Source organism: Monodon monoceros, unplaced genomic scaffold (assembly GCF_005190385.1).
Source record: "Monodon monoceros isolate NGI ecotype Baffin Bay Population unplaced genomic scaffold, NGI_Narwhal_1 Super_Scaffold_15, whole genome shotgun sequence".
Lineage (NCBI taxonomy): Eukaryota > Metazoa > Chordata > Mammalia > Artiodactyla > Monodontidae > Monodon > Monodon monoceros.
This window is the reverse complement of record NW_021703771.1, coordinates 59,896,751-59,918,948: the sequence shown is the minus strand read 5'-3', so window position 1 is coordinate 59,918,948 and position 22,198 is coordinate 59,896,751. Positions and strand designations below refer to the sequence as shown.

Here is a 22,198-nt window from a genome sequence, read left to right as displayed (position 1 = left end):
ATAGGATGAGCTTGATGAAGATTCAGAAGTTCTGCATGGGCTCTTAGAACAAATGTTGGGAAAGCATACTCATTAAAAAAGAAAATTCTGGAATGAGCTCAAACCTGTAAATGACATTTCATTGGACTAAGTTTGAAATTCTGTACTTCTTTTCAAAAATCAATTTTCCAAGTAAAAGATATAAGGGTTCTGCTTGGTGGCAAGCCCTTGGACACCAACTTTTAGCACAATTTCAGCTGTATCAATAAGAACAGAGTGTACCAGAGACACAGACATACTCTGCTGTGCTCATAATACAGCTGCAGTATTGCTCTCAGCTCTGAGTAAAATATTTGACGAGGGTTGCAGTGTGCCCACCAAGGGAGGGCAACCTGGATAACGTGGCAGGTGACCTATGGTCTGTGAAGAACGGTTGCAAGAGTTTGGGAGTTTGACTTGGACAAGAGGATGCTCAGCAAGGGATGGAGGTGCATTCAAATATTTGCGCCACTTTCGTGAAGAAGGGATGAGGAAGGCTGATCCAGAGGACAAAGCAGAACCTCTGAACCCAAGTTCCCGGAAGGTAGACTTGGGCTTAGGAATGAGTGAGGAATATGTTTGAAACAGACAGGGCTGACTCACAATGTAGTGTGCATTTTTGATAAGTGATGAGCTCCTTGTTACTGAAAATACTCAAACAGAAGAGCATATAAGTTTGCTGAGATGACGTTTTGGGTTTTATTTTTTTTTTCCACTTTTTTATTTTCTGGTTTTATGCCCCAGAGAGGAAAGAAGGACCAATTCTCCAAGCACTTTATTAAGCACTCTCTTGGACAAAACCCTGTGTTAGCAGCAAGAAAAGCACAGAGGGAGCGGACTTCAATTAAAATTGCCAGAAGGACTGCAGAGTTGTTCCTTTTCCCTGCTTCCCCCCACCTCAGCACAGCTGACCTATAAGTGGTTAATATGCATAGCTCCTTCCACTTTGCATTACCAAATGCCTTCCGCATAACTGCTCAGTCAGTGTTCCCGACTTAAGGGCTATTTGCATTGTTTCAGTCTGTGGCTGGTCTGAGCCTGTGTTCAAAAAAATCCAGCCTCCTCCTCCCTGCTCCTGGCCACACTGGACTTTCCGCTGAGCCTGGGGTGCCGCAGTGCAAGGGCAGACTCAAGTGCATCGGGGGCCACCTCTCACCAGCTAACATACCTTGACCTTGGTCAGTACTACAAAGGGACTGTACCTCTGGCTAGAAGCGCTCAGAGGGAAAACTAGGTTGGCGGGTGAGATCCATCAAAACCTGGAGGGTCCTGCTTCTTTTTGATGCATCTTAGCAAGTCAATGCCTTTCATTCGAACCATTATCCCTTTTTTTCTCTGAATCCAGGAAGCAGTATTACAAATACTGTCAGCTACTAAAATGATGAAATATTGCCAACATGAAACGATTTATTCAAATCAGAGTAAAGAAGGGGGAGCTCATTCCAAGAGTCCATCTGTATAAATATGTCTTTAAAAATGTCTACCAAGTAGAAACCAAACTGCTATGGCGGGGATTCCCAAGAGAGGAATGGTAGAGGGTGAGGAGAGAGGAGATAGTTTACCTTCTGTTTTATGTGTTTCTGTGTTGTTTGAGTTTTTTTTTTTTTTTTTTTTTTGGCAATGAGCATTTCTATTACCATTTTTTTTTTTTTTTTTTTTTTTTTTGCGGTACGCGGGCCTCTCACTGTTGCGGCCTCTCCCGCTGCGGAGCACAGACTCCGGACGCGCAGGCTCAGCGGCCATGGCTCACGGGCCCAGCCGCTCCGCGGCATGTGGGATCTTCCCGGACCGGGGCACGAACCCGTGTCCCCTGCATCGGCAGGCGGACTCTCAACCACTGCGCCACCAGGGAAGTCCTCTATTACCATTTTGAAAACGAAAAGTATTATGTTCACCAAGAAGATGGCATTGGGTTTAAATTGTGATATTTACAAGACTGCTATTCACTTTACCAGAGAAAGCTGGGGTTGTTTGTGAAAATGAAACTTTCAGAGGCTGGCTATATTTTTAATTTGTGATTGCCATTTCCCTGGATACAACCAGCATGTTTGAAAATACATATGTTTTCATATATGCTCTAAGAAGCAGCTGTCCACAAATGGGATGAAAGCAACACAAAATGCATCTCTAACCAATTTCTTTTGTCCTCTCTAGATCTCATTGGCCTGCCATGTGTGTGCTTTATATATACAATTATGAGTCTAGCATCTCTGGTTTTTGTTGTTGTGTTTATACCCGAAACAAAGGGATGCTCTTTGGAACAAATATCAATGGAGCTGGCAAAAGAGTGAGTATTATGTGCATTGCTCTCCAAACAACACTCTTTGATCAAAACTTCAGCTTTTATATACAGTGGAATAATAATAATATCTGAAATTTTTTAGGATATTCCCTTTGGTGGAGAAACCATATCTCAAAGCATAATTCGAGTTTCTCTGCCATGCGTTTAATTTGGCTAATTCAGCTAAGGAATTAGAATAAGCAGAGCTTTCTAACAAGTGAAACTTTCAAAGCTCTTTTCAGTAATGATTGAAGAACCTCGCCCATCTCTGGTTTTCCACACAGTGGGTGGGAGTTGCTTGGGGTTTCAGGTGGTCCTGGAATGTCATGCTTGCCTTGTGCTAGCACCGTGGGCTTCAGCCTTCCACCTCTACCACACTTGTAGGTCTCTAAGCCCTAAACACTTGTCAAGGCTAAGGTTACCAGGAAAACTCTTGGGCTTAAATGTCTACAATTATTCCAAATATGGCACAAAGTGCACTAAGAAAGATAAAGAGTTTCCTACATGAGTAGGCAGTTAGAACACTGGTTAAATAAAATTTATATGGAGACACTGCTTGAACAATTTGACATAGCAGTGGCCTGTAGAATACTCCCCTTTTCTTTAGGAGCAGGTCTCACAGCTCTGACTGTTGAAACTGTGGCCTGGGGGAGGAGAGGATGCACAGGGGCCAGGAATGAAGGGGAACCTGTTGCTCTTCCTAGGATTTAATCATTCTGCCCAAAAATGTAGGGATACTTGTTCGTGGACTTTAATATAACAGGAGGAAACTACATAATTACAGTCTGTGCCTTTCTTCTAAAAAAACTTTCATTACAGTAGAGAGAAATGTATGATGGCTACAGAAATTGTGGGCATAGTGATTCTTCAGCTTTTGTCTGAAGGAAGGGTAAACCTGATAGGTGAATTGATGGTAGGTATGTGTACAAATATATAGACCGAGCTCTTAATCCTGGCTTATTAGTATTATATAATATTTTTTTATTATTATTAGGGTATGAAGTAAGTAGGAGTATGGATGATTTTTACTTTGTACCTTATATACTTTAAAATGGTTTACAGGGAATTCCCTGGCGGTCCAGTGGTTAGGACTTGTCACTCTCACTGTCAGGGCCCGGGTTCAATACCTGGTCAGGGAACTAAGCTCTCACAAGCCGAGAGGAGTGGCCAAAGGAAAAAAAAAAAAAAAGATTTACATTTTAAAGACATTTCATTTTGGTAAGCAGAAAAACTTTTCTCTTAACTCAAGGTAAATGTCAACTGTAGGGATAATTTTTGATGCTGATAAGGCCCTATTTTTAAAGCCTTCAATGAAAATGAAAAGCATTCATTTACAAAGAGAAATATAATTGTCAGGAAAGCCAGCTATCTCCTTGGCCTGGCCAGAGCATTGCCTGGCTCTATTCAAGTTGAAGTCAAATAACTGGATTTCTTGGAGAGCACAGAATCTGAAGGACAATTAATTACACATACATGATTCAAATAACTAACAGCCTCAGACCTTGATAACGCAGTGCATTCATCTGTAAACTGTAACATGAGAGTTATCTTTGAAGAGTTAACCCTATAGCCTTATGCCTTGAGGGCCAATGCAAATCCTCATCTTCAAAGCCTTGAGTAACCCTAGCCCTGATAGTATTCCTTGCACCAGGATCATCAATATTTTCTAGTCCCACTTTTTTTTTTTTTTTTTTTTTGGTCACGCCACAGGGCATGCAGGATCTTAAGTTTCCTGACCAGGGGTCGAACCTGTGCCCCTTGCAGTGGACATGGGGAGCCCTAACCACTGGACTGCCAGGGAATTCCCCCCATTTTCTTTTTACATTGCCTTAGCTAAAACTCCAGTGATTTCACTTCCTTAATTAAGCAGGTGATAAAGTTTTGGCATCCGGGAGCGGCCTTGGCCCGTTATCTTTCGTAGGTAGCCTCTACAGTGCCTAGCTTGAAATCGACTCCTAGGAGATGATTAAAAAGTATCCACTGTTCAGCTGGATACCCTGTGGTCAATCCGGTGCTGAATTCATTGTGTGTGGGGATTAGATTATGGGTAACAATATAAACCACAACAAGTTTTGATCTGTGGATCACAGACGAGATTTAATCTTATGATCTAACAATCTGTGCAACAGCAAGAGGTATGTGTTCAGAAAAGGGAGACATATGGCCTGCACCATACCACTCCCTGCCCGCAACTTCAGAGATTATTCATTCAACTCTTTGTTGATTATCTACGATGGAGCAGACACTGTATTAGGAAAGGACTGAAAATATAGGAGAAAAAGAATCCATAGCTCCTTTATTTGGAGAGGCAGACCAGAAAACAGACCACTGCAATACACTGTGTTGGCAAGTGCAAAGGAAGGGCATATGTGTTGGGGTAGGGAATGCCTTTAAAAATAAAGGTTTGTTACAATTCTTGTGAGCAGTACTAGCTAAAAAATTGAAGCAGGGAGAAAGCAGTAATGAATTAATTGGACGAAACTAAGAATCACTCCTCATTGCCCTCTTTTTTAAAAAGTCTAACTTGAAGGCAGAATGTACTCAACGAATTAAGGTTAAGAAACTTTTAGATTTTTTTTTTTAATATGGGGCTGTCAGAATGGATCAAATTTCAAACCAAATGAAAATTTGAAGACAAAACTTAAGCCAATCTTTCCATCCAGTAGGCCTCCAGAATAAGACATTCTGTAAGAACATAGTGATTTGGGTGTCTAAAACTCAACAAAACATATTCATTCATTCAGAATTCGGGGTGGGGAAGAAATCTGTCTAAATTAACAAAACTCTGCATTATGAAATGTTTTTGAATTACTCAAACTTAAATCCAGACCCTCTCCAAGAAAGTTTTAAATTGCAAATTAGGAGAGATCCAAAAGCCCAAGTACTACCCACCCCTAGACAGATTCCACAAGTACCAGGAGGTTGGTGTAGAAGAACAAATAGAGATAAGGGCACAGGTGCGAATTACGAAAGACGAGGTGGCAAAACAATTCTGCATTTCAAATTCATTTCTAGGAGCAGCAAGCAGCAGTGTCTACCAGGGATGCATTTTTATGGGGAAAGCCCAGTACCTGAGGGCAGAAAGGAAACAGTTGCCTTCAGAAATCTTGGCTAACTCTGATTTCTGCAACATCAAAGAGCCTGGGACATGCCTTAGCTTGAAGCAGTAGGTTGGCAAATGCTTTAAAAATGAAAATGTAAGCAGCCTGAATGATAGAAATTGACCAAAGTTATGTATGAAGTATGTGTGTTAAACGAGGTTCCCTGGAGGGAAATGGCAGAGGCAAAAATAGAAATAAAATACATAATGGTATTGAAAAGTGATCGAACTAGCTAAGTGAACGTGGGGGTGGTGGAAAGCCCCCGGGGACTTGTGAGGACACTAAAGTTGAAGTGAACTCGAAGATGGAGGACGGCTACTGCCGAGCTAAGGGAGTCTTCATGAACTTCGGAGTTAATGAAACAATTAATCAACTTTTGTCCCCAGGGAAAGAGAGTCCAGATGTGTATGTCCCAATGATTTTCTAAGCAGCAAGAAAGGAAACTATTTATAATATCAAATTAACTTCAAATTTGGTACTCCATACCGCTTGATATTTTCCTTTCTCATATTTGGAGTTGGCTTCTTTTCCTTCTATTTCTACAAGGCTGAGAAAACAAATATTCTTCCAAAGTTGTTAAGTTTCTTGTAAGATAAACAATGACTCAGTGGAGAGGTCAGAAAAGATTTCAGCAATAATGTAATTTGAAAGGATTTCATTTTGAACTTGTGCCCTGCCAGCTACAAGCACAAACACGAAATGGGACATTTGCCATATGTGCTGTTTCAGCTGTGACTTTCATTCTTTTCCCCAGTTTAAGTGGAAACAATTAGAGAAAACTAACAAGTTAATGTTTTGTAAATATTTTAGTTCTGAGACTTAGGTTATTTTTCACTTTTAGCAGCTCATTTTATGTGGTCATTCCTTCATTCATTCACCCAAATTCATTTATTCGCTAAATACTTACTGAGCACCTGTTCCGTGCCACGCACTGTTCTAGGTGCTATAACATTAATCAGTGAGCGAAAATGCCATGAGAATTAAGATAGTAAGCGTGTGTGTGTGGGGGTACTTTTGTTTTTTGGGGTTTTTGTTTCGTTGTACATTTTTATTAGAGTAGTTGATTTACAATGTTGTGTTAGTTTCTGCTGTACAGCAAAGTGAATCAGTTATACATATACATATATCCACTCTTTTTTAGATTCTTTTGTCATATAGGTCATTACAGAGTATTGAGTAGAGTTCCCTGTGCTATACAGTAGGCCCATATTAGTTATCTATTTTATGTATAGTAGTGCAACACTTGTTATTTTCTATTTTTTTTTTTTTTTTGGTAGTAGCCAACCTAATGGCTTGAGGTGGTATCTTATTGTATTTATTTATTTGTTTATTTATTTATGGCTGCGTTGGGTCTTTGTTACTGTGCGTGGGCTCTCTCTAGTTGCGGCGAGTGGGGGCTACTCTTCATTGCAGTGTGCGGGCTTCTCATTGCGGTGGCTTCTCGTTGCGGAGCATAGGCTCTAGGCATGCAGGCTTTAGTAGTTGTGGCACGCGGGCTCAGTAGTTGTGGCTCACAGGCTCTAGAGTGCAGGCTCAGTAGTTGTGGCGCACGGGCTTAGTTGCTCCGCGGCATGTGGGATCTTCCCAAACCAGGGCTTGAACCCATGTCCCCTGCACTGGCAGGCGGATTCTTAACCACTGTGCCACCAGGGAAGCCCAGGGGGGTACTTTTGATTGGTGATCTCAGAAGGTTATCCTGAGAGATAACATTTAAGATAAACTCTGAGTAGTAATGAAGAGCCAACTCTGCAAAGGTAGGGGAAAGAGAATTCAGGCAGAGGACAGCTAGTGCAAAGACTAAATCAGAAACACACTGGACCTGTTCCAGGAGCCAGAAGATGCTCAGGAGGCTGCGATCTTTGAGATCCAGTGGGTAAGTCGGTGGAGACTGACGTGTGGGGCTTTACAGACTGAGTTTGGATTTCATTCTAAGTGCAACAGGAAGCTACTAAAGTATTTTCAGCAGGGGAGTGGCGTGACCTCATTTATTTTAAGGCGTGCCAAGCCAGCGTCTGCAGGCACACAGCTGAACACGGCTGAGAAAGCACACGAGCACAGGGCTGGGGCCCAGGTTCAATCATCCTGACTGACCTCAAGAGGCCCCCTCCATGCTACCTGGCAATCACCCATGTCCCTTGTCCATGAACTGTCTCTCCTAGACAACTGCTCAATGCCAGCCTCTCTCTGGAAACCTCCCACCTCCTTAGCCGTCCTCACTCCCGCCAACAGCCTTGCTCCTGACTTCACGGAAGAAATGAACACAATCAGAAAGGGACTTCCTTACCTTTCCACCTCAACCCACACGTCAGTATTTGCATCCAAATACACCACCATCCCTCTGGGTTCTATCTTTTAACTCATTCCTATGTGAAGCCAACCACTTCATGCCCTCTGCCCTTCCCTTCTCCAGAACATTCCCCAATAGTCCTCCCTGATCACCCCTGCATCATCCATATCTTCCCTCTCTCCTAGATCTCTGTCACATCAGCAGAGCAACCTTGTGTGATTTTTTTTCCCCAGCTTAAAAAAAAAAACTTTTGATCCCATTTTCCTCCCTAGGTTTTGCTCTTGTATCATATTTTTAATTAGATTTATCTATTTTTATTTATTCATTTTTGGCTGTTTTGGGTCTTCGTTGGTTCTCGCGGGCTTTCTCTAGTTGCAGGGAGCGGAGGCTACTCTTGGTTGCCATGTGCAGGCTTCTCATTGCAGTGCTTCTCTTGTTGCGGAGCATGGGCTCTAGGCACACGGGCTTCAGTAGTCGTGGCATGTGGGCTCAGTAGTTGTGGCTCGCAGGCTCTAGAGCTCAGGCTCAGCAGTTGTGGCGCACAGGTTTAGTTGCTCCGTGGCGTGTGGGATCTTCCTGGACGAGGGATCGAACTTGTGACCCCTGCGCTGGCAGGCGCATTCTTAACCACTGTGCCACCAGGGAAGTCCTGCTCTGCTATCATTTATTTTCACCTGTATTCTTTGCCATCATTTATGGCAAAGTTCTTTCAGAGTTGTCTCTATTCACTGTCAGCAATTCCTCTCTTCCTATTCTCTCATGAACCTGCTCTGATGAGACTTTTATGGCCATTACTCTACTGTCATTGCTCCTTTTAACATCCTGGTTACCTCCATGTTGCTAAACCCCGTGATCAATTCTAATCCGTTGTCTTAATGGCTCATGCAGTGACCATCCCCAGCACTGACTGGGGTGAGCGCGCCGTCCTTCCCAAAATACTTGCTTCACTGCCTTCAGGGACCGGCCTCCTGGTTGTCTCCTACCAGTCACGCCTCCTCAGCATCCTCTGCTGGTTCCATCTCATCTTTCACTGTCTTAAAGTTGGTGTGCCCTAGGGCTTCGTCCTCTGACCCCTCCTCTATCCCCTCACGGGCTCATTGATCTCAAAGTTATGGTCTTTACACCATCCATATGCCACTGAATCCAACATTTACATCTCCAGCTTCAATATCTCTCCTGAACACAAGGCTTGTCTATTCAACTGTTTGCTCTCCAACTCTTTTCAAATGTCTAACAAATATTACAAACATGATCTGAATTGAACCCCAATATTCCCCAAACCTACTCCACTCGCAGACTTTTCCACCTCAGTTGATGTCAACCTTATCCTTCTACTTGCCCTGGTCACAAACCTTGGCGTCTCCCCTGACTCTTTCCCTCCCACCCCATGTTCAATCTTTCAGAAAACAGTGTTGGCTCTAATTTAAAAATAGATCCAGGGATTTCCCTGGAAGCGCAGTGGTTAAGAATCCACCGGCCAATGCAGGGGACACGGGTTCAAGCCCCGGTCTGGGAAGATCCCACATGCCTCGGAGCAACTAAGCCCTGCGCCACAACTACTGAGCCTGTGCTCTAGAGCTTGTGAGCCACAACTACTGAGCCCCTGTGCTGCAACTACTGAAGCCCGTGCACCTAGAGCCCGTGCTCTGCAACAAGAGCAGCCACTGCAAGAAGAAGCCTGCGCACCACAACGAAGAGCAGCCCCCGCTTGCTGCAACTAGAGAAAGCCTGCACGCAGCAATGAAGACCCAACGCAGCCAAAAATAAATAAATTAAATAAATAAATGTATTTAAAAAAATATATAGATCCAGAGCCTGCCACCTGCACTGCCCCTCCCTTGATCTGAGTCGCCGTGCTCTCTCCTGCGTTACTGTAGTAACCACCTGCCTGGTCCTGTTTTCAGCCTCCATCCCCTCCGATCTGTTTTCAGCACAGCAGCCAGTGATCCCTTTAAATATGACCAAGCTATTCCTTTGCTCAAATCCTCCCGCGGCTCTGATGGCCCGCACAGCCCTACATATCCTTCTACTCTCCCCCTCTTTCACCGCCATCAGCTGCGCTGGCCATTCTACCGCATCCCAAACACACCACGCGATGCTCAAGACTCAGGGTCTCTGCCCTGGTTTCCTCTGTCTAGAACTCCCTTCCCTTAGATATCCACTTGTCTCACCACTTTATCTCCTTCTGAATTGTCCTGTTACCCTATTTGAAATCACAATCATGTCCCAACTCTGCATCCACTCTCTTTTTTCAGTTTTTCCCCCAAAGCTGGTACCTTCTACATTTCACTTGGTTTCTTGTCTCTCTCCTCTCGCTCCATTAAGTTCCTTGAGGGCAGGGAATTTTGTATACTTCGTTCACTGTTGTTTCCCAGCACCTGGAATAATTTCTTCGCATATAATTGAAGCTCATTATTGAAAATGAATAAATTAATGAATTAACTGGATATAGGAGTAAGGCAATGAAGTAGGGTGGTACCTAAATTTTTAGCTTGAGAAAACTGCACAGGGGAGCCCTTTCAGAACTAGGTTTCAGGGCTGGAAAGATTACAGAGATGTCCATTAGACATCAGATGGACATAGTACTGGTTGGCAGCTGGATATGTTAAGTATGAAATTCTGGAGACACTCAGAGTCAGGGTCAGATTTGGGTAAGTGGTATTTAGGTTATGGAACCAGATGAGATCATCTAGTCAGAGAGCAGAGAGGAGAATGAGGTGCAGGACCAAGCCCTGGATTATGCCAACACATAGAGAACAGGCAGAGGGTGAGTATCGAAAGGACTGAAAAGGAGCCAACGGTGAGGCTGGAGAGGAGCCAGGAGAATATGGTATCACTGAAGCCAAGAGGAGTGTTGTCAGGAGGAGGGACTGGATGATGCTGGGAAGGGGAGCAAACAGGATGATCGTAACCTCGACTGTCTTTACCCATTGCTGCTCCTTTCACAAGCATCCCACTCACCCTCGGACCACTCTGCGTTTCAGCTCACTCTCTCAAGCACCTACCAGGACTGGGAGTCCACTGAAGAGTCATCACCCGTGTCCTCACTTCCTCTCTTACCTTCCTTAGATCCCATGCACCACCCCTCCCTCTACCCTGCCCTCTCTCCCTCCATTCAGGCAAACCTTAATTCTGATTAAGCCAATTCTTAGCTTGTTTTATCCCTGCGTCCAAGGAACTTGGCTTGAGATACACCCAACTATACTGACAGGTCCAGTTTTAAATTGATGAACATAAGTCTCAAGTAGGTCTTCAGGAATGTCCTGCAACCTACCACATGGCCCTGGTCAGTTGATTTTCCTACTGTCCAAGATGGTGGCCTCACACCCTGTCCCCTCTCAAGCCTCCAGCACTCCCTCCCACTTCCTCACTCTCTGCTGATGGTCTTGGGTTTTTAGTTCACTGAGAAAACAGAAAGAGCGAGCCCACTTCATCCTGCACACTATCTATTCAACTACCTACATCTATGCCCACCTTCTCTCTCTTGGTGCAAAGGCCAGTTCTTCCATTTGTCTTGAGCATGTCATCAACTTCCCCCTTCTATGGGATTATCATCACACACAGAGCTGCAGGACTCCCCATCCTAGACAACATACCTCCCTAGACCTCAAATCTCAAATTCCCCACCCGGTACCCACTCACTCCCTGCCCACTTTTCAGTTCCAGAGCGCTCTGTTGTCTCCAGGTCCTCACCTCTCATTCTTTCTTGAACTTACTGCTCTCGGGCTTTCTTTCCTGCTTTCTGACTCCCCAGGCTACTCACGACTTCTGCCGAGTTACCAAACCTCAGGGTCAGTTCCCGTGTCATGTGACTTTCCAGCAGCACGTGCCCAGGCCCTCATGCTCCCTATCCTTAAACATTTTTTTTTCCCCACTTGTCTTCTGGAATATTACAGTTTCCTGGTTTTCCTCCTACCTCATTAGTCATTCCTTGGTCTCTGCTGCTTCCCCTTCCTCCCTCCCTCCCTTCAAATACCATAACGCCCAGGGCTCAATCCTTAGATCTCCATCTACACTCACTTCTTGCATGTCTTCCCGTGGCTTTATCAGCCATCCATAAGTTGATGACTCCCAAATGATTATCTCTGGTCTCGGACCTTTTACCTGATTTTCGAATTCTGAAATCCAACTGTCCACTTGACATCTTTGGTTGGAACATCCAGCAGGCATCTCTAATCTGACAGAACTCTCGATTTCCAGTCCCCTTGGTGACCCAGTCACATTTCCTCACAGGTCTGCTGCTTGGGGGGAACTTCTGAGGCCAGAGGCTTAGGATTCATCCATGCTACTCCTTTCCCCCCACAGCTAATATCAGTAAGTCTTGTCAGCTGTTAACAGAACATACGAATATACACTTTCCACCAGTACTGTTCTAAATCCAGGCCACCATCTTTTATTTGGACTTACTAACCTCCAAACTAGTCTTCCTCTTTCAACTCCTGCGCTCTGCACGCTATCCTCCATGCAGCAGTTAGATGGATCTTTTATTTATTTTTTGTAATAAACATTTATTATTTCACACAGTGTCTGCGGGTCTGGAGTTTAGGAGTGGTTTAGCAGGACGGCTCTGGTTCTGGAAGTTGCAATCTAGCTGTTGGTCAAGGCTGCAAGCATCTGAGGACTTTACTGAGGCTCAAGGATTAAATTTTTTAAAAAAATATTTGTTTGGTTGTGCCGGGTCTTGGTTGTGGCAGGCAGGCTCCTTAGTTGTGGCATGAGAACTCTTAGTTGCAGCATGCATGTGGGATCTAGTTCCCTGATAGGGATCGAACCCGGGCCCCCTGCATTGGGAGCACGGAGTCTTATCCAGGTGCCACCAGTGAAGTCCCTAGATGGATCTTAAAAACGTCATTCCTCAGCTCAAAATCCCATGGCTCCTACTACATTTTGAATAAAATTCAAGCTTCTTAACTATGGCTGCTACCCTCCCCTCCAACCTCACGTCTGTCATTCAGGTACTCGCCATGCTTTAGCCATGTTGGACTTTCCGCAACACAGCACTTAGCTGCAATCCTTCACATGGTTCCCTCCCTAACTTCACTCCAGTTTCTGATCAGATGTCACCTGATCTTTAGAGATGCCAGCAGTATGATACAGTCCCCCACACCCCAACTAAGTCATTCTTTTTCCCTTTCTTGGTTTACTTTTCTCCTTAGCACTCTTACTACTTGAAATTATATGCTTACGTGCTTGGCTCCTGTTAAGGTGTAAGCTCCTTGAAAGCCAGACTCTTTATCTCCTCCATCCATAGCACCTGGCATGTTGTAGCCACTCGATGAACTGGTTAAATTATAGGACAGGATATTTGAAAGGGGAGAGACAGGTTCAAAGGTGTTTATTTATTTTATTATTATTTTTTCTTGGGGTTCGCGGGCCTCTCACTGTTGTGGCCTCTCCCGTTGTGGAGCACAGGCTCTGGACGCGCAGGCTCAGCGGCCATGGCTCACGGGCCCAGCCGCTCCGCGGCATGCGGGATCTTCCCGGACCGGGTCACGAACCTGCGTCCCCTGCATTGGCAGGCGGACTCTCAACCACTGCGCCACCAGGGAAGCCCTCGAAGGTGTTTATTTAAATAAACATAAAATACTAGAGCATGTTTTTATGCTGATGGGAATAATGTTGCAGAAATGAATTTGTTAATGCAGGGGCGAGGGGATAATGCAGAAAGCAGAATATGTAGATATAAATATAGATAGGCATATTGGTAAGCAGAGTTTGAGAAAAGGGAAGAAATTAAAGAGGATCTGGGATGTAATCTCCAGTAGTTCTATGTAAGACTATCCTTGGAATCCTTCCCTGCAGACAGGAATGCCATGATTATGTTCTGAGAAGAAGGCACCCCACCTTACCCTTTGCATGAGATTGATCAAAGGTCTGTGGTGCACTGAATTTCATGACACGTGGAAACGTTGCAACAAACCTTGGTCTATTTTTGCAGAGCTAAAACATTAAAGCCCCAAGGTGATTTAAAAAATTATAGCCTGCACATTTTTAAATACTGTAAATTAAGAATGACATTTTCATTAGTGCCTCTTTCTCTTTCAGGAACTATGTGAAAAACAATATTTGTTTTATGAGTCATCACCAAGAGGAATTAGTGCCAAAACAGCTTCAAAAAAGAAAACCCCAAGATCAGTTCTTGGAGTCTAAAAAGCTACGGGGTAGGGGACAGCCAAGGCAGCTTTCTCCAGAGACCTAATGGCCTCAAAACCTTACAAATGTTGATACAGTATGAGAACATTTAGGGTGTCTTCCTACCGATACACATTGGCCACTCCCATGTTTTCTCTTCAGTGTCACAGAGCTAGTTTAAAAGGGACACCCTGAAATTATAGAGACAATCTTTAATCTCTACCTGCCCAAAAGGAACCATGAAAGGTAGGTGAGGAACAAGGTCCCAAGTGATCCCTTTCTTACTCTGAGCAGAATACCAGGTTAAAAAATAATACAGGTTGGTTATCTTCCACCTTCTTCACAGAGCAGCCTTTGAAAGACTATGAACCAGTGATGAGAATAACTTTTACCTTAAGGTTTGTATGCATAGAGGCCAGTTGCGGCTTTATCATTAAGACACAGAAGCTGTCTGAACATAAGCTTATGGTTTTTTGCCTACCTACCAAGACACTACCTGCACTGGGTCTTGTGTAAAAAAGAACCAGGACACAATGTGGACAACTGCAAACATGTTCTAGGTTAGGATAGGGTCCTGGTTAGGATTTTAGTGATAAATTTCTAATTACAGTTCAACAAGGATAAAGATTATACATCCTATTTTATGAATTATGAACTACAATGTAATTCAAAATATCCTTTTATGAATTTGGTATTAGTATTATAAAATATTAAGAGAAACAACTCTGCAATAGTTGAGAAAAATAAGCATTTTCCATCCATTTTTTAAAAATACGGATAGAAAGGACAATTTCAAAATCCTGGGACCATATTTATTTAGAAGTAGCTGTTAGTAAAACACGAGAAAAGAAGTCAAGCCATTAGGTTATTTATCCAAATCTGTAAGTAGTTAAGTTTGAGTTACTAAGTCAAGCTTATACAGTTCTCTCTTTGTAAGGCTTTCATGATACCTTAATAGCGATCCATAGTTTCCTGTGATTCTTCGCACTCCTCAGGATTATCACTACCTCAGGTTATGGCCTACAGGCTATAACTGATGCTGACTTTCAGATGCCTGCAAACATAATAAATGACATCCAAACATCGGGACAATTCCCTCAATATGGTCTTCTCTATGATGTAACAGAGATCACTGACTGTACCAGAAACTTGGGTTTTCACCCACGCAACAATGGATTGCTCTCTTCTGTATTTCACCAGTTGAATTTTAAGACGTGGGGAGGCATTTTACCAATAGAATTTGGATACGATGACAGAAAATCTACAATAAAGAATCTCAAACCACTTATGCAGTAACCCATTAAATGACTAATATTATAAACTATGGGAGACACACACAAAAAGTACTGAACAACCTAACTTGAAAAAGAATACAAAAATATGATTAACCTGAAGAAAGGAGAATCCTAAGAGTCAAAAGCCCTTTTTATTCAGCTTGAAAATTTTCTATTGGCCCATAACAAACTGTCCCAGTTTGATATAAGGAAATACGATCTACTGCATTCCCTTATAATGAAGTGATCTGACTACAGCCTATGTAAGCAATAGTAAAACTGTATTATCAGGAACTCAGGAGAATGACTAAAAGTCCTGGTGCTGAAACATACTATCTAAATTAAAATTGGCAGGGGAAGTTATGAGGAAGGGAGATTTGCAGTCTTCATTCTGCATGGTACATTTCATATGCAAGTTAGAACATGCATCGTTCACTTGTTTTGGAAGAAGGGAAAGTGTGTTCTGTAGAGGATCAATTTAAGAAATTTATTATGAACCTTCAGTGCAATTATACGCTGAGATTAAAAAAGGTCAAGACAGGTAATCAATATGAATTTCTTTTTCTTTGCCAAGCATCACAGATTGTAAGATATTTAACAAAATTGTTACATATTTCACTGTGCAGTTCAAACACTGTATATACTTTAGCTATCTCTTGGCTTAGCCATACATTGTAAATGGGCAGGAAACTGTTATAAACCTAGTAGGTTTATCACTAAGTGATTTCAACTTCAGTATCTTAAACACTGTCTTATATTTTTCTTTTATTATCCATAATCTATAATGAAACAGTTCTGTTTTCAAACTAAATTTTACCCAATATGCACCCAATTAGAGCTTTTTGACTTTCAAAAATAAAAAAGGGGGAATACTTATAATTTATATGTATATATTCACAGTTTTTATTTATTAAAAAAATGTACAGCACTTGTGAAAAGCCAGAAGACATCAGACACACTCATTTCTTACCAGCTTTGTTAAGCATAGTGGGTCACCCATGACACTTTGCCAGGCGATACTCAAGCAAGCAGCCCTGAAACCAGACCCGGTCAGATTGTCTTTCTCCCTCTTTTCTGAGAAAGCATTTTGATGAGCTACTGATCTACATAGTTTTCAAGTCACTCGAATACTGAAAAATATTACAACAAACATCTGGATCTGCACCTTGGCTATATAATCAGGTTTCCCCCCCTTTTCGCTATTTCTTTTTTGTGAACACTGCCAAACAGGAGGTCACTTAATTACTGTTAATTAAATCTAAGTGGAAAACCTAAAATTTTTGAAACAGTCTGCTCAGAACCTATAACTTTCATTGAATTTTATTCTGTATATTTTTTGAGGTTGCCTATCCCACTGGATCTCAAAATGAAGCAAATAAACACAAATGTAAAAAATGAGAAGTCTTAAAATCACAATTAAGTCTTTCCCAAGAAAGAAAATCTAAAAGTTAGCCATTGGCCCCAACTTATGAGGGAGTGAGAGGCAGGGTAGGGGAAGGCATTGAGAAGAAAGAAGATAAAAATAAACATAAAAAATAATACATATTGTTCAGTGCAGCTTTCAAGATTTTAGAATATGGTAGGGAAAATGGAGGTTAAGATGTTCCAATTTTTCACAAAGGTTTCAAAACATTTTGGAAATTCAAGGTTTTAGTGGAAAACTGTGTTGTACTATTACCTCTATTAATTTTAACTGAGAAGCTAATATGACGCTCCACTCAGCTTTATTTCTAGGTAAAATCATTGTTAGTAATTGTTAGTAATTACAATGTTAGTAATACTAAACTCCTAAACACAAATGGCCAAGCACCACTGCAGCCTGATCCTATATTACCATTCCTGGGCCCATGGGTGAGCCAGAGAGCCACTGTTTCACAAATGCATATTTATTATAACTTTAAGAGGAGCAATCCCATATACTGAGTAGTCGCTCTTTAGCTTCACTAAATAAGACACAGCAAGGGGAAAGACTTATCTTGCAAAATGGCTTTCAAGTTCAAACTGAACTGTAGTATAATTAATTACACTGTGGCACAGAATCAGCTTTTGGGCACTTTTTGCTAAAACAGCACAATGTTTCAACTTCTGACAAGACTCTTAGTAAAGCCTTGAGTACCAACCTAAGAGTTTTACTTTCCTCTAACCAGAGTTGAGTCTTTCCAGAATAACAAAGGTACATATGAGGTACAACCCATCACAGCTTCTTTCTTATATTCATCTTGTAGGTAAGAGTTTCTCTTTTTAAAACTACAACTTTATGACTTTTAAAAGATAGTTAACATTTTCTATCATGTTAAATTAGCAACATAAAACATTACGCTGAATTTATAAAGTTCTACTCCAGTTCCCTAGAATTTATATACATGTTTTTATTTCTAATCTGCAAGAAAAAAATCCCTATTTGATATTTGGTAACAGAGCATTAAAAGATACTATACACATGTGGCATATATATATTTACAAAATACACTTCAAAAAGAAGCCAACACACTTTAGCAAAAGTCTAAGCTTGCATAGATTAAAAAAAAAGAATTATGAATACAATTTTTGTTAAAATAGAAAATGGGGAATAGAATGGATATGAAGAGTGATCTTTTCCAAACTTTTATTTGTGCACATTCAATTGAAAAAGATAACTTTTACAGGTTCTTTGGTGCCCATATTCAGCATACAAAAATGTAAAAGACTATTCACAAATAAAACACATCAGCTCAAACTGGAAAAAAATAATGACAACAACAAAACACTTTAAGGTAGTGCACACTGTGACAGCTCTGCTCGTGGGGACATGAAATTACTGCGAAAATAAATAGAATGTCCTTTTGTAAAAGCAGCAATGTCATGTCTTGTAAACTTCCTTTTTATATTACAGCAAGGTTTGAAATAAAATCCAAAGGGACTGGAGCTTACACTGTAGCCGTGAATGAATAAAAGAGTCTATTTCCTCAATTACTGTTGGTCCAGTTTTCCTTTTGTTCTGAGTCCAATGTGCAGCAGGTTTTAAAAGGTGCTCAGTTTGGGATTCTAACCAATTACGTGATGACTTACAAAATTTCTTTCCTGCTTTCAAACACAAATGGGTATACCTGTTCCACAGCAGCAGCGACGGCCTTTACATTGGGCCCTGTAACAACACAGTGGAGGAAGGGGTAAGAAGAGGCAAAAGAGCACTAGGAAAAGCTGATTTCCCAGAATTACAAATAACCAAGTACTTTAGAATTTATCAGGTTGTTTAAAAAAAAATCTACACTTACATAATTATACACACAGTCACAGCAAGAACCAAGAGAATAAGACTTTTTTATGGACATTTAAAGGGAATCAAACACAAAATGATGATATTCATCTTGTTTTAGGGCACCATTGTGAAAAGGGAGTATATAAAAAAAACACACAGACAATCACAAAGTACTATAATACGCTTATTAAAGGAAGGAGTAACAAGCGGGACTACACAGCTATTGTGCTTTTGGTCACTGTAGCCTGGGTTTTGGTTAGGCTACGACTGAAGCTCACAGGAGTATCGAGGGACCCGGCAGAGCTAAACAAAGCTGCTACCAGAGCGTTGGGAAACCAGAGGGCCGTTATAAACTGCACGGTCTAAACATCCCCACAAATTTACTGCTATTTGGTACTCACATGTTTACTACTAATCTGGCCATTCACCCTTACAGCTTACTCTGCCCGTTAAAAAAAAAAGCACCAGGGATGAGGTTATGTTACGTATTAATTAATCTATATAATGCTAGGACTTTAAAAATGTGTAGCCTTTCATCTAAATAGCTAAAAAAATATATAAAAAGGATAATGAAAAAATATTTTTATAAAACTTATTCTGAATAAATACGTTTTTTCTACTAACGTAAACTTACCTTTCGAAAGATCCTAAAAAACGTACATATGCATCCACTGTGGACCCTTTGAAGGTACTGACCACGTCTTACCCTAGGCCGATCCTTCCTGACTCACCTCAGTCCCTCCACAGAGTAGAGCTTTGCCCATGGGAACCACTCAGTATATGTCCACTGAATTAACAGTTCATAGGGTATTCCAGAGGTTAATATGTAATGCATACTAATTAACCAGGTCAATGGTCTTCAGTTTGCTACTGTGTTGTTTAAATCTATTAACTTAATATATATCTTACATATGCATTATTTTCTTCCATACTTAGTAGGGACTTGTCAATAGATTTGGAGGCCTCTGTAAGGTCTGGGCTCCAAAGTGTAGAAACAGAGAGTCCAAAGAAGGAAAGAAATGGACTTGCTCCCCCATTTTTAAGATTCAGGCATGACTCTGGCAAGAGCCTTTAAGTCTCCAAGGAAGATGTGAAAATCCATGGCTGAATCAGAACTAAAGCTTTTTTGTTGAAGGCTTACAGGTGTCAATAATTTTTATTTTCCTCTAAGGATTGAAGGAATAAAAAGAAAATTCAAGGACACTACAGAAATTTTCCTTAACTCAGTTTCGCCAAAGGTTGGGTCTGACTCTCAAGTAATGTCTCTGAACAATTTATAACCATAGTACCATTAAAAAAATCATCCTGCATGCTAATACTACCCTTGGACATCTATGCCTACCTAGTATTCTGAAACTACCCCTTCCAAGTAATTAAAACAATTCAAAAGATATAACAAAATACACATAAAACATACCAAATAGGTACCGATTATATATGAATATTTTGCTCATGTAATATTTTGCTCATGTAAAACCTCTATGAAGTTCATAGAATGGGTTTCTCTTGAGTATTTTTTTTTTTTTTTTCCGGTATGCGGGCCTCTCACTGTCGTGGCCTTTCCCATTGCGGAGCACAGGCTCCGGACGCGCAGGCTCCGGACGCGCAGGCTCAGCGGCCATGGCTCATGGGCCCAGCCGCTCTGCCACATGTGGGATCTCACGGGACCGGGGCATTGAACCCGTGTCCCCTGCATCGGCAGGCGGACTCTCAACCACTGCGCCACCAGGGAAGCCCTCTCTTGAGTATTTTAAATGCAAGATGTCATAAACTTAAAAATCATATATAAAAATGCATACTAGAATATTTTAAATTCCCAACTGAAAACTATCCAAATGTCCATGGAGCAATATATTCACGTACTGGGTACTAAATAGCAGTAAGAATGGCTGATCTACAGCTACATGCAGCAATACAGATGAATCTCACTAGGGTTATGATGAAGATAAAGAAGACTGACACAAAATAGTATACATATAAAAGCAGGTTAAACTAATCTACTGTGTTAAAAGTGAGGAGACTGGTTCCCCTAGAAGGGCAGAAGTGGCTAAAAGGGACAAAGCAGACTTTATCTCTATTTTGGTACGGACACCTCTTATCTCATTCAATCCATAATTGACAAGCTTGGTTTCAATATCATAAAATACCTGTTACTGTGATACTTCCTGTTGAAAAAATCTGTAATGTAGCTCTTAGAGATTTTATCCGATAACACACAGCAGGATGAAGTTCAGGTTCGTAACTATGCAAAAAAAAGCCAAAATTAATATAAATACTTATAGCTGGACAAGTAACTTCAAATTTGCTAAGTTATCTTGATTCTTCAAAGACCTACCTGGCATGAGGTCTATTGTTCTTTGTGAATTCTGGCAAACGTATTTCAAATGGCATGTTACATACTGCCAAAACGTTAACAACCTTAAAATCTGTAAATATTACCTTGAGGAGAGAAGTAAAATGAATGAATTATTTTGAAACAAAAAAATCTGCTCATCATGGCAATCTTAATCATTGAATTGTAATCCTTAAATATAAGAACAAACAAGATAAACAAAAACATTTAAAGCATGGATTTAGTGTTTTACGTTATCGGGGACTCCTTAATGCTATAATTAAAGGGGGGAAAAGGCTCAAAAACTTCATTAAAAAAATAAACAATGCCTGAGATAACTGCATGATCAAAGCGCTACATCTGGGGTCTTCTGAATCTTATTTCAGTTTAATTTTTCAATACTTTAAACCCATTTAATATTTAATCTACTGGGATAAGAGGGAGAACAGTGAGGAAAAAATTAAAGCAGAGTCCTCCTTGAAGTGTCAGAATGCAAAGCCATCACTTAAAACTCAGAAAGTACTGGACACTGAGCTCCAAACGCCTGACTTTTTCTTATATGCAGTCAGGTAAAATGGCATTGCTGCGAGTTTAGTTAGATGTTTGTTTCTTTTGGGGGACAAAATGAGGAACAGTGTGATAGAATCGTGTTTTTTAACTCACTGGGATTTCTCTCAACATTTCTAATATTATGCTAAGAAAAGAGGCTCCAAGGCTGAAAATAATGTCCTCTCAATATTATAACTTCAGCCACTCCTACCAAGATGTTAATGGTTTTACCCTGTCGTCTTTTCAACTGTCCCTAGTAAAACCACAAACCTGGATGAGCTATCCTCCAACTCAGTACCGGCACAAGGCAGTGGGAGAAAGTCACAAAACGTGCACAGTGGCCCCGCTGTCAATCATGGCTCTCTACCTGTACTCCCTTCCAGCACCTCAGTGCCTTCCTAGCACCTTCCACCTCAGAGGAGACTGAAGTCATCAGAAAGAAACTCAACCTCTCATCGCCTCCCACCCAAATCCCAAACTGCCTAGGCCCGCCTGTTCAGGAGCCACAGCTCATCTTTTTCTTTCATTTACTCATCGCTTCCAAGTGACCTAGCAAGTCCAGGATATGTATTAATTTTATTCAAATGCATGACTCTACAAAATCACATTTGATAAGGCTGGCCTGCTAGTAACAGTCATTTTACAAGTGTGAGAGCCTGCTAACCAGTGTGTACGTGTCAACAGGGTCCTGCAGCTCTCGCTCATCATCCTGATACAGCATTCTTGTGATGATCAAAAACAGAATTTTTTTTTTTTTTTTTTTTTTTTGTGAGAAGTGAAAAATGTAAAGAGTTGAAAAGGCAGTTAATCTGTAAGGAAACAAGTCTCTCTCTCTATGGGGAAAGGATTTGGGAGAAAGCCAGGATTCCTGACAAATACCCACACGGGCAAGGTCTGCCACTAAATTTTTGTGTTGAAGGACGGTATTATACAATGTAGAAAAAGGTCAATCATAAGAGGACTTTCTGTGGAGATTTCTTTAGTCC

At 41.3% G+C, this 22,198-nt stretch overlaps 2 protein-coding genes across 3 annotated transcripts in view; one reads left to right on the top strand and one right to left on the bottom strand.

The window, feature by feature from the left end:
- SLC2A12 (solute carrier family 2 member 12) overlaps positions 1–22,198 on the top strand; it is a 72,282-nt gene that overhangs the window by 41,166 nt on the left and 8,918 nt on the right. Inside the window, exons 4-5 of one of the 2 annotated variants that reach the window (XM_029223768.1) lie at positions 2,173–2,305; positions 13,733–14,332. In XM_029223768.1, the coding sequence (XP_029079601.1) occupies positions 2,173–2,305; positions 13,733–13,886 (287 nt within the window). In that variant the 3' untranslated portion in view covers positions 13,887–14,332. Of the gene's footprint in view, positions 1–2,172; positions 2,306–13,732; positions 14,333–22,198 lie in introns of those variants that run through there. The other variant, XM_029223769.1, reaches the window with a different exon arrangement.
- TBPL1 (TATA-box binding protein like 1) overlaps positions 17,053–22,198 on the bottom strand; it is a 29,751-nt gene continuing 24,605 nt past the window's right edge. Inside the window, exons 5-7 of the mRNA XM_029223770.1 lie at positions 20,667–20,770; positions 20,479–20,573; positions 17,053–18,217 (exon numbers count right to left, since the gene is read on the bottom strand). Coding sequence (XP_029079603.1) covers positions 18,138–18,217; positions 20,479–20,573; positions 20,667–20,770 — 279 coding nt within the window. The 3' untranslated portion in view covers positions 17,053–18,137. The remainder of the gene's footprint in view (positions 18,218–20,478; positions 20,574–20,666; positions 20,771–22,198) is intronic.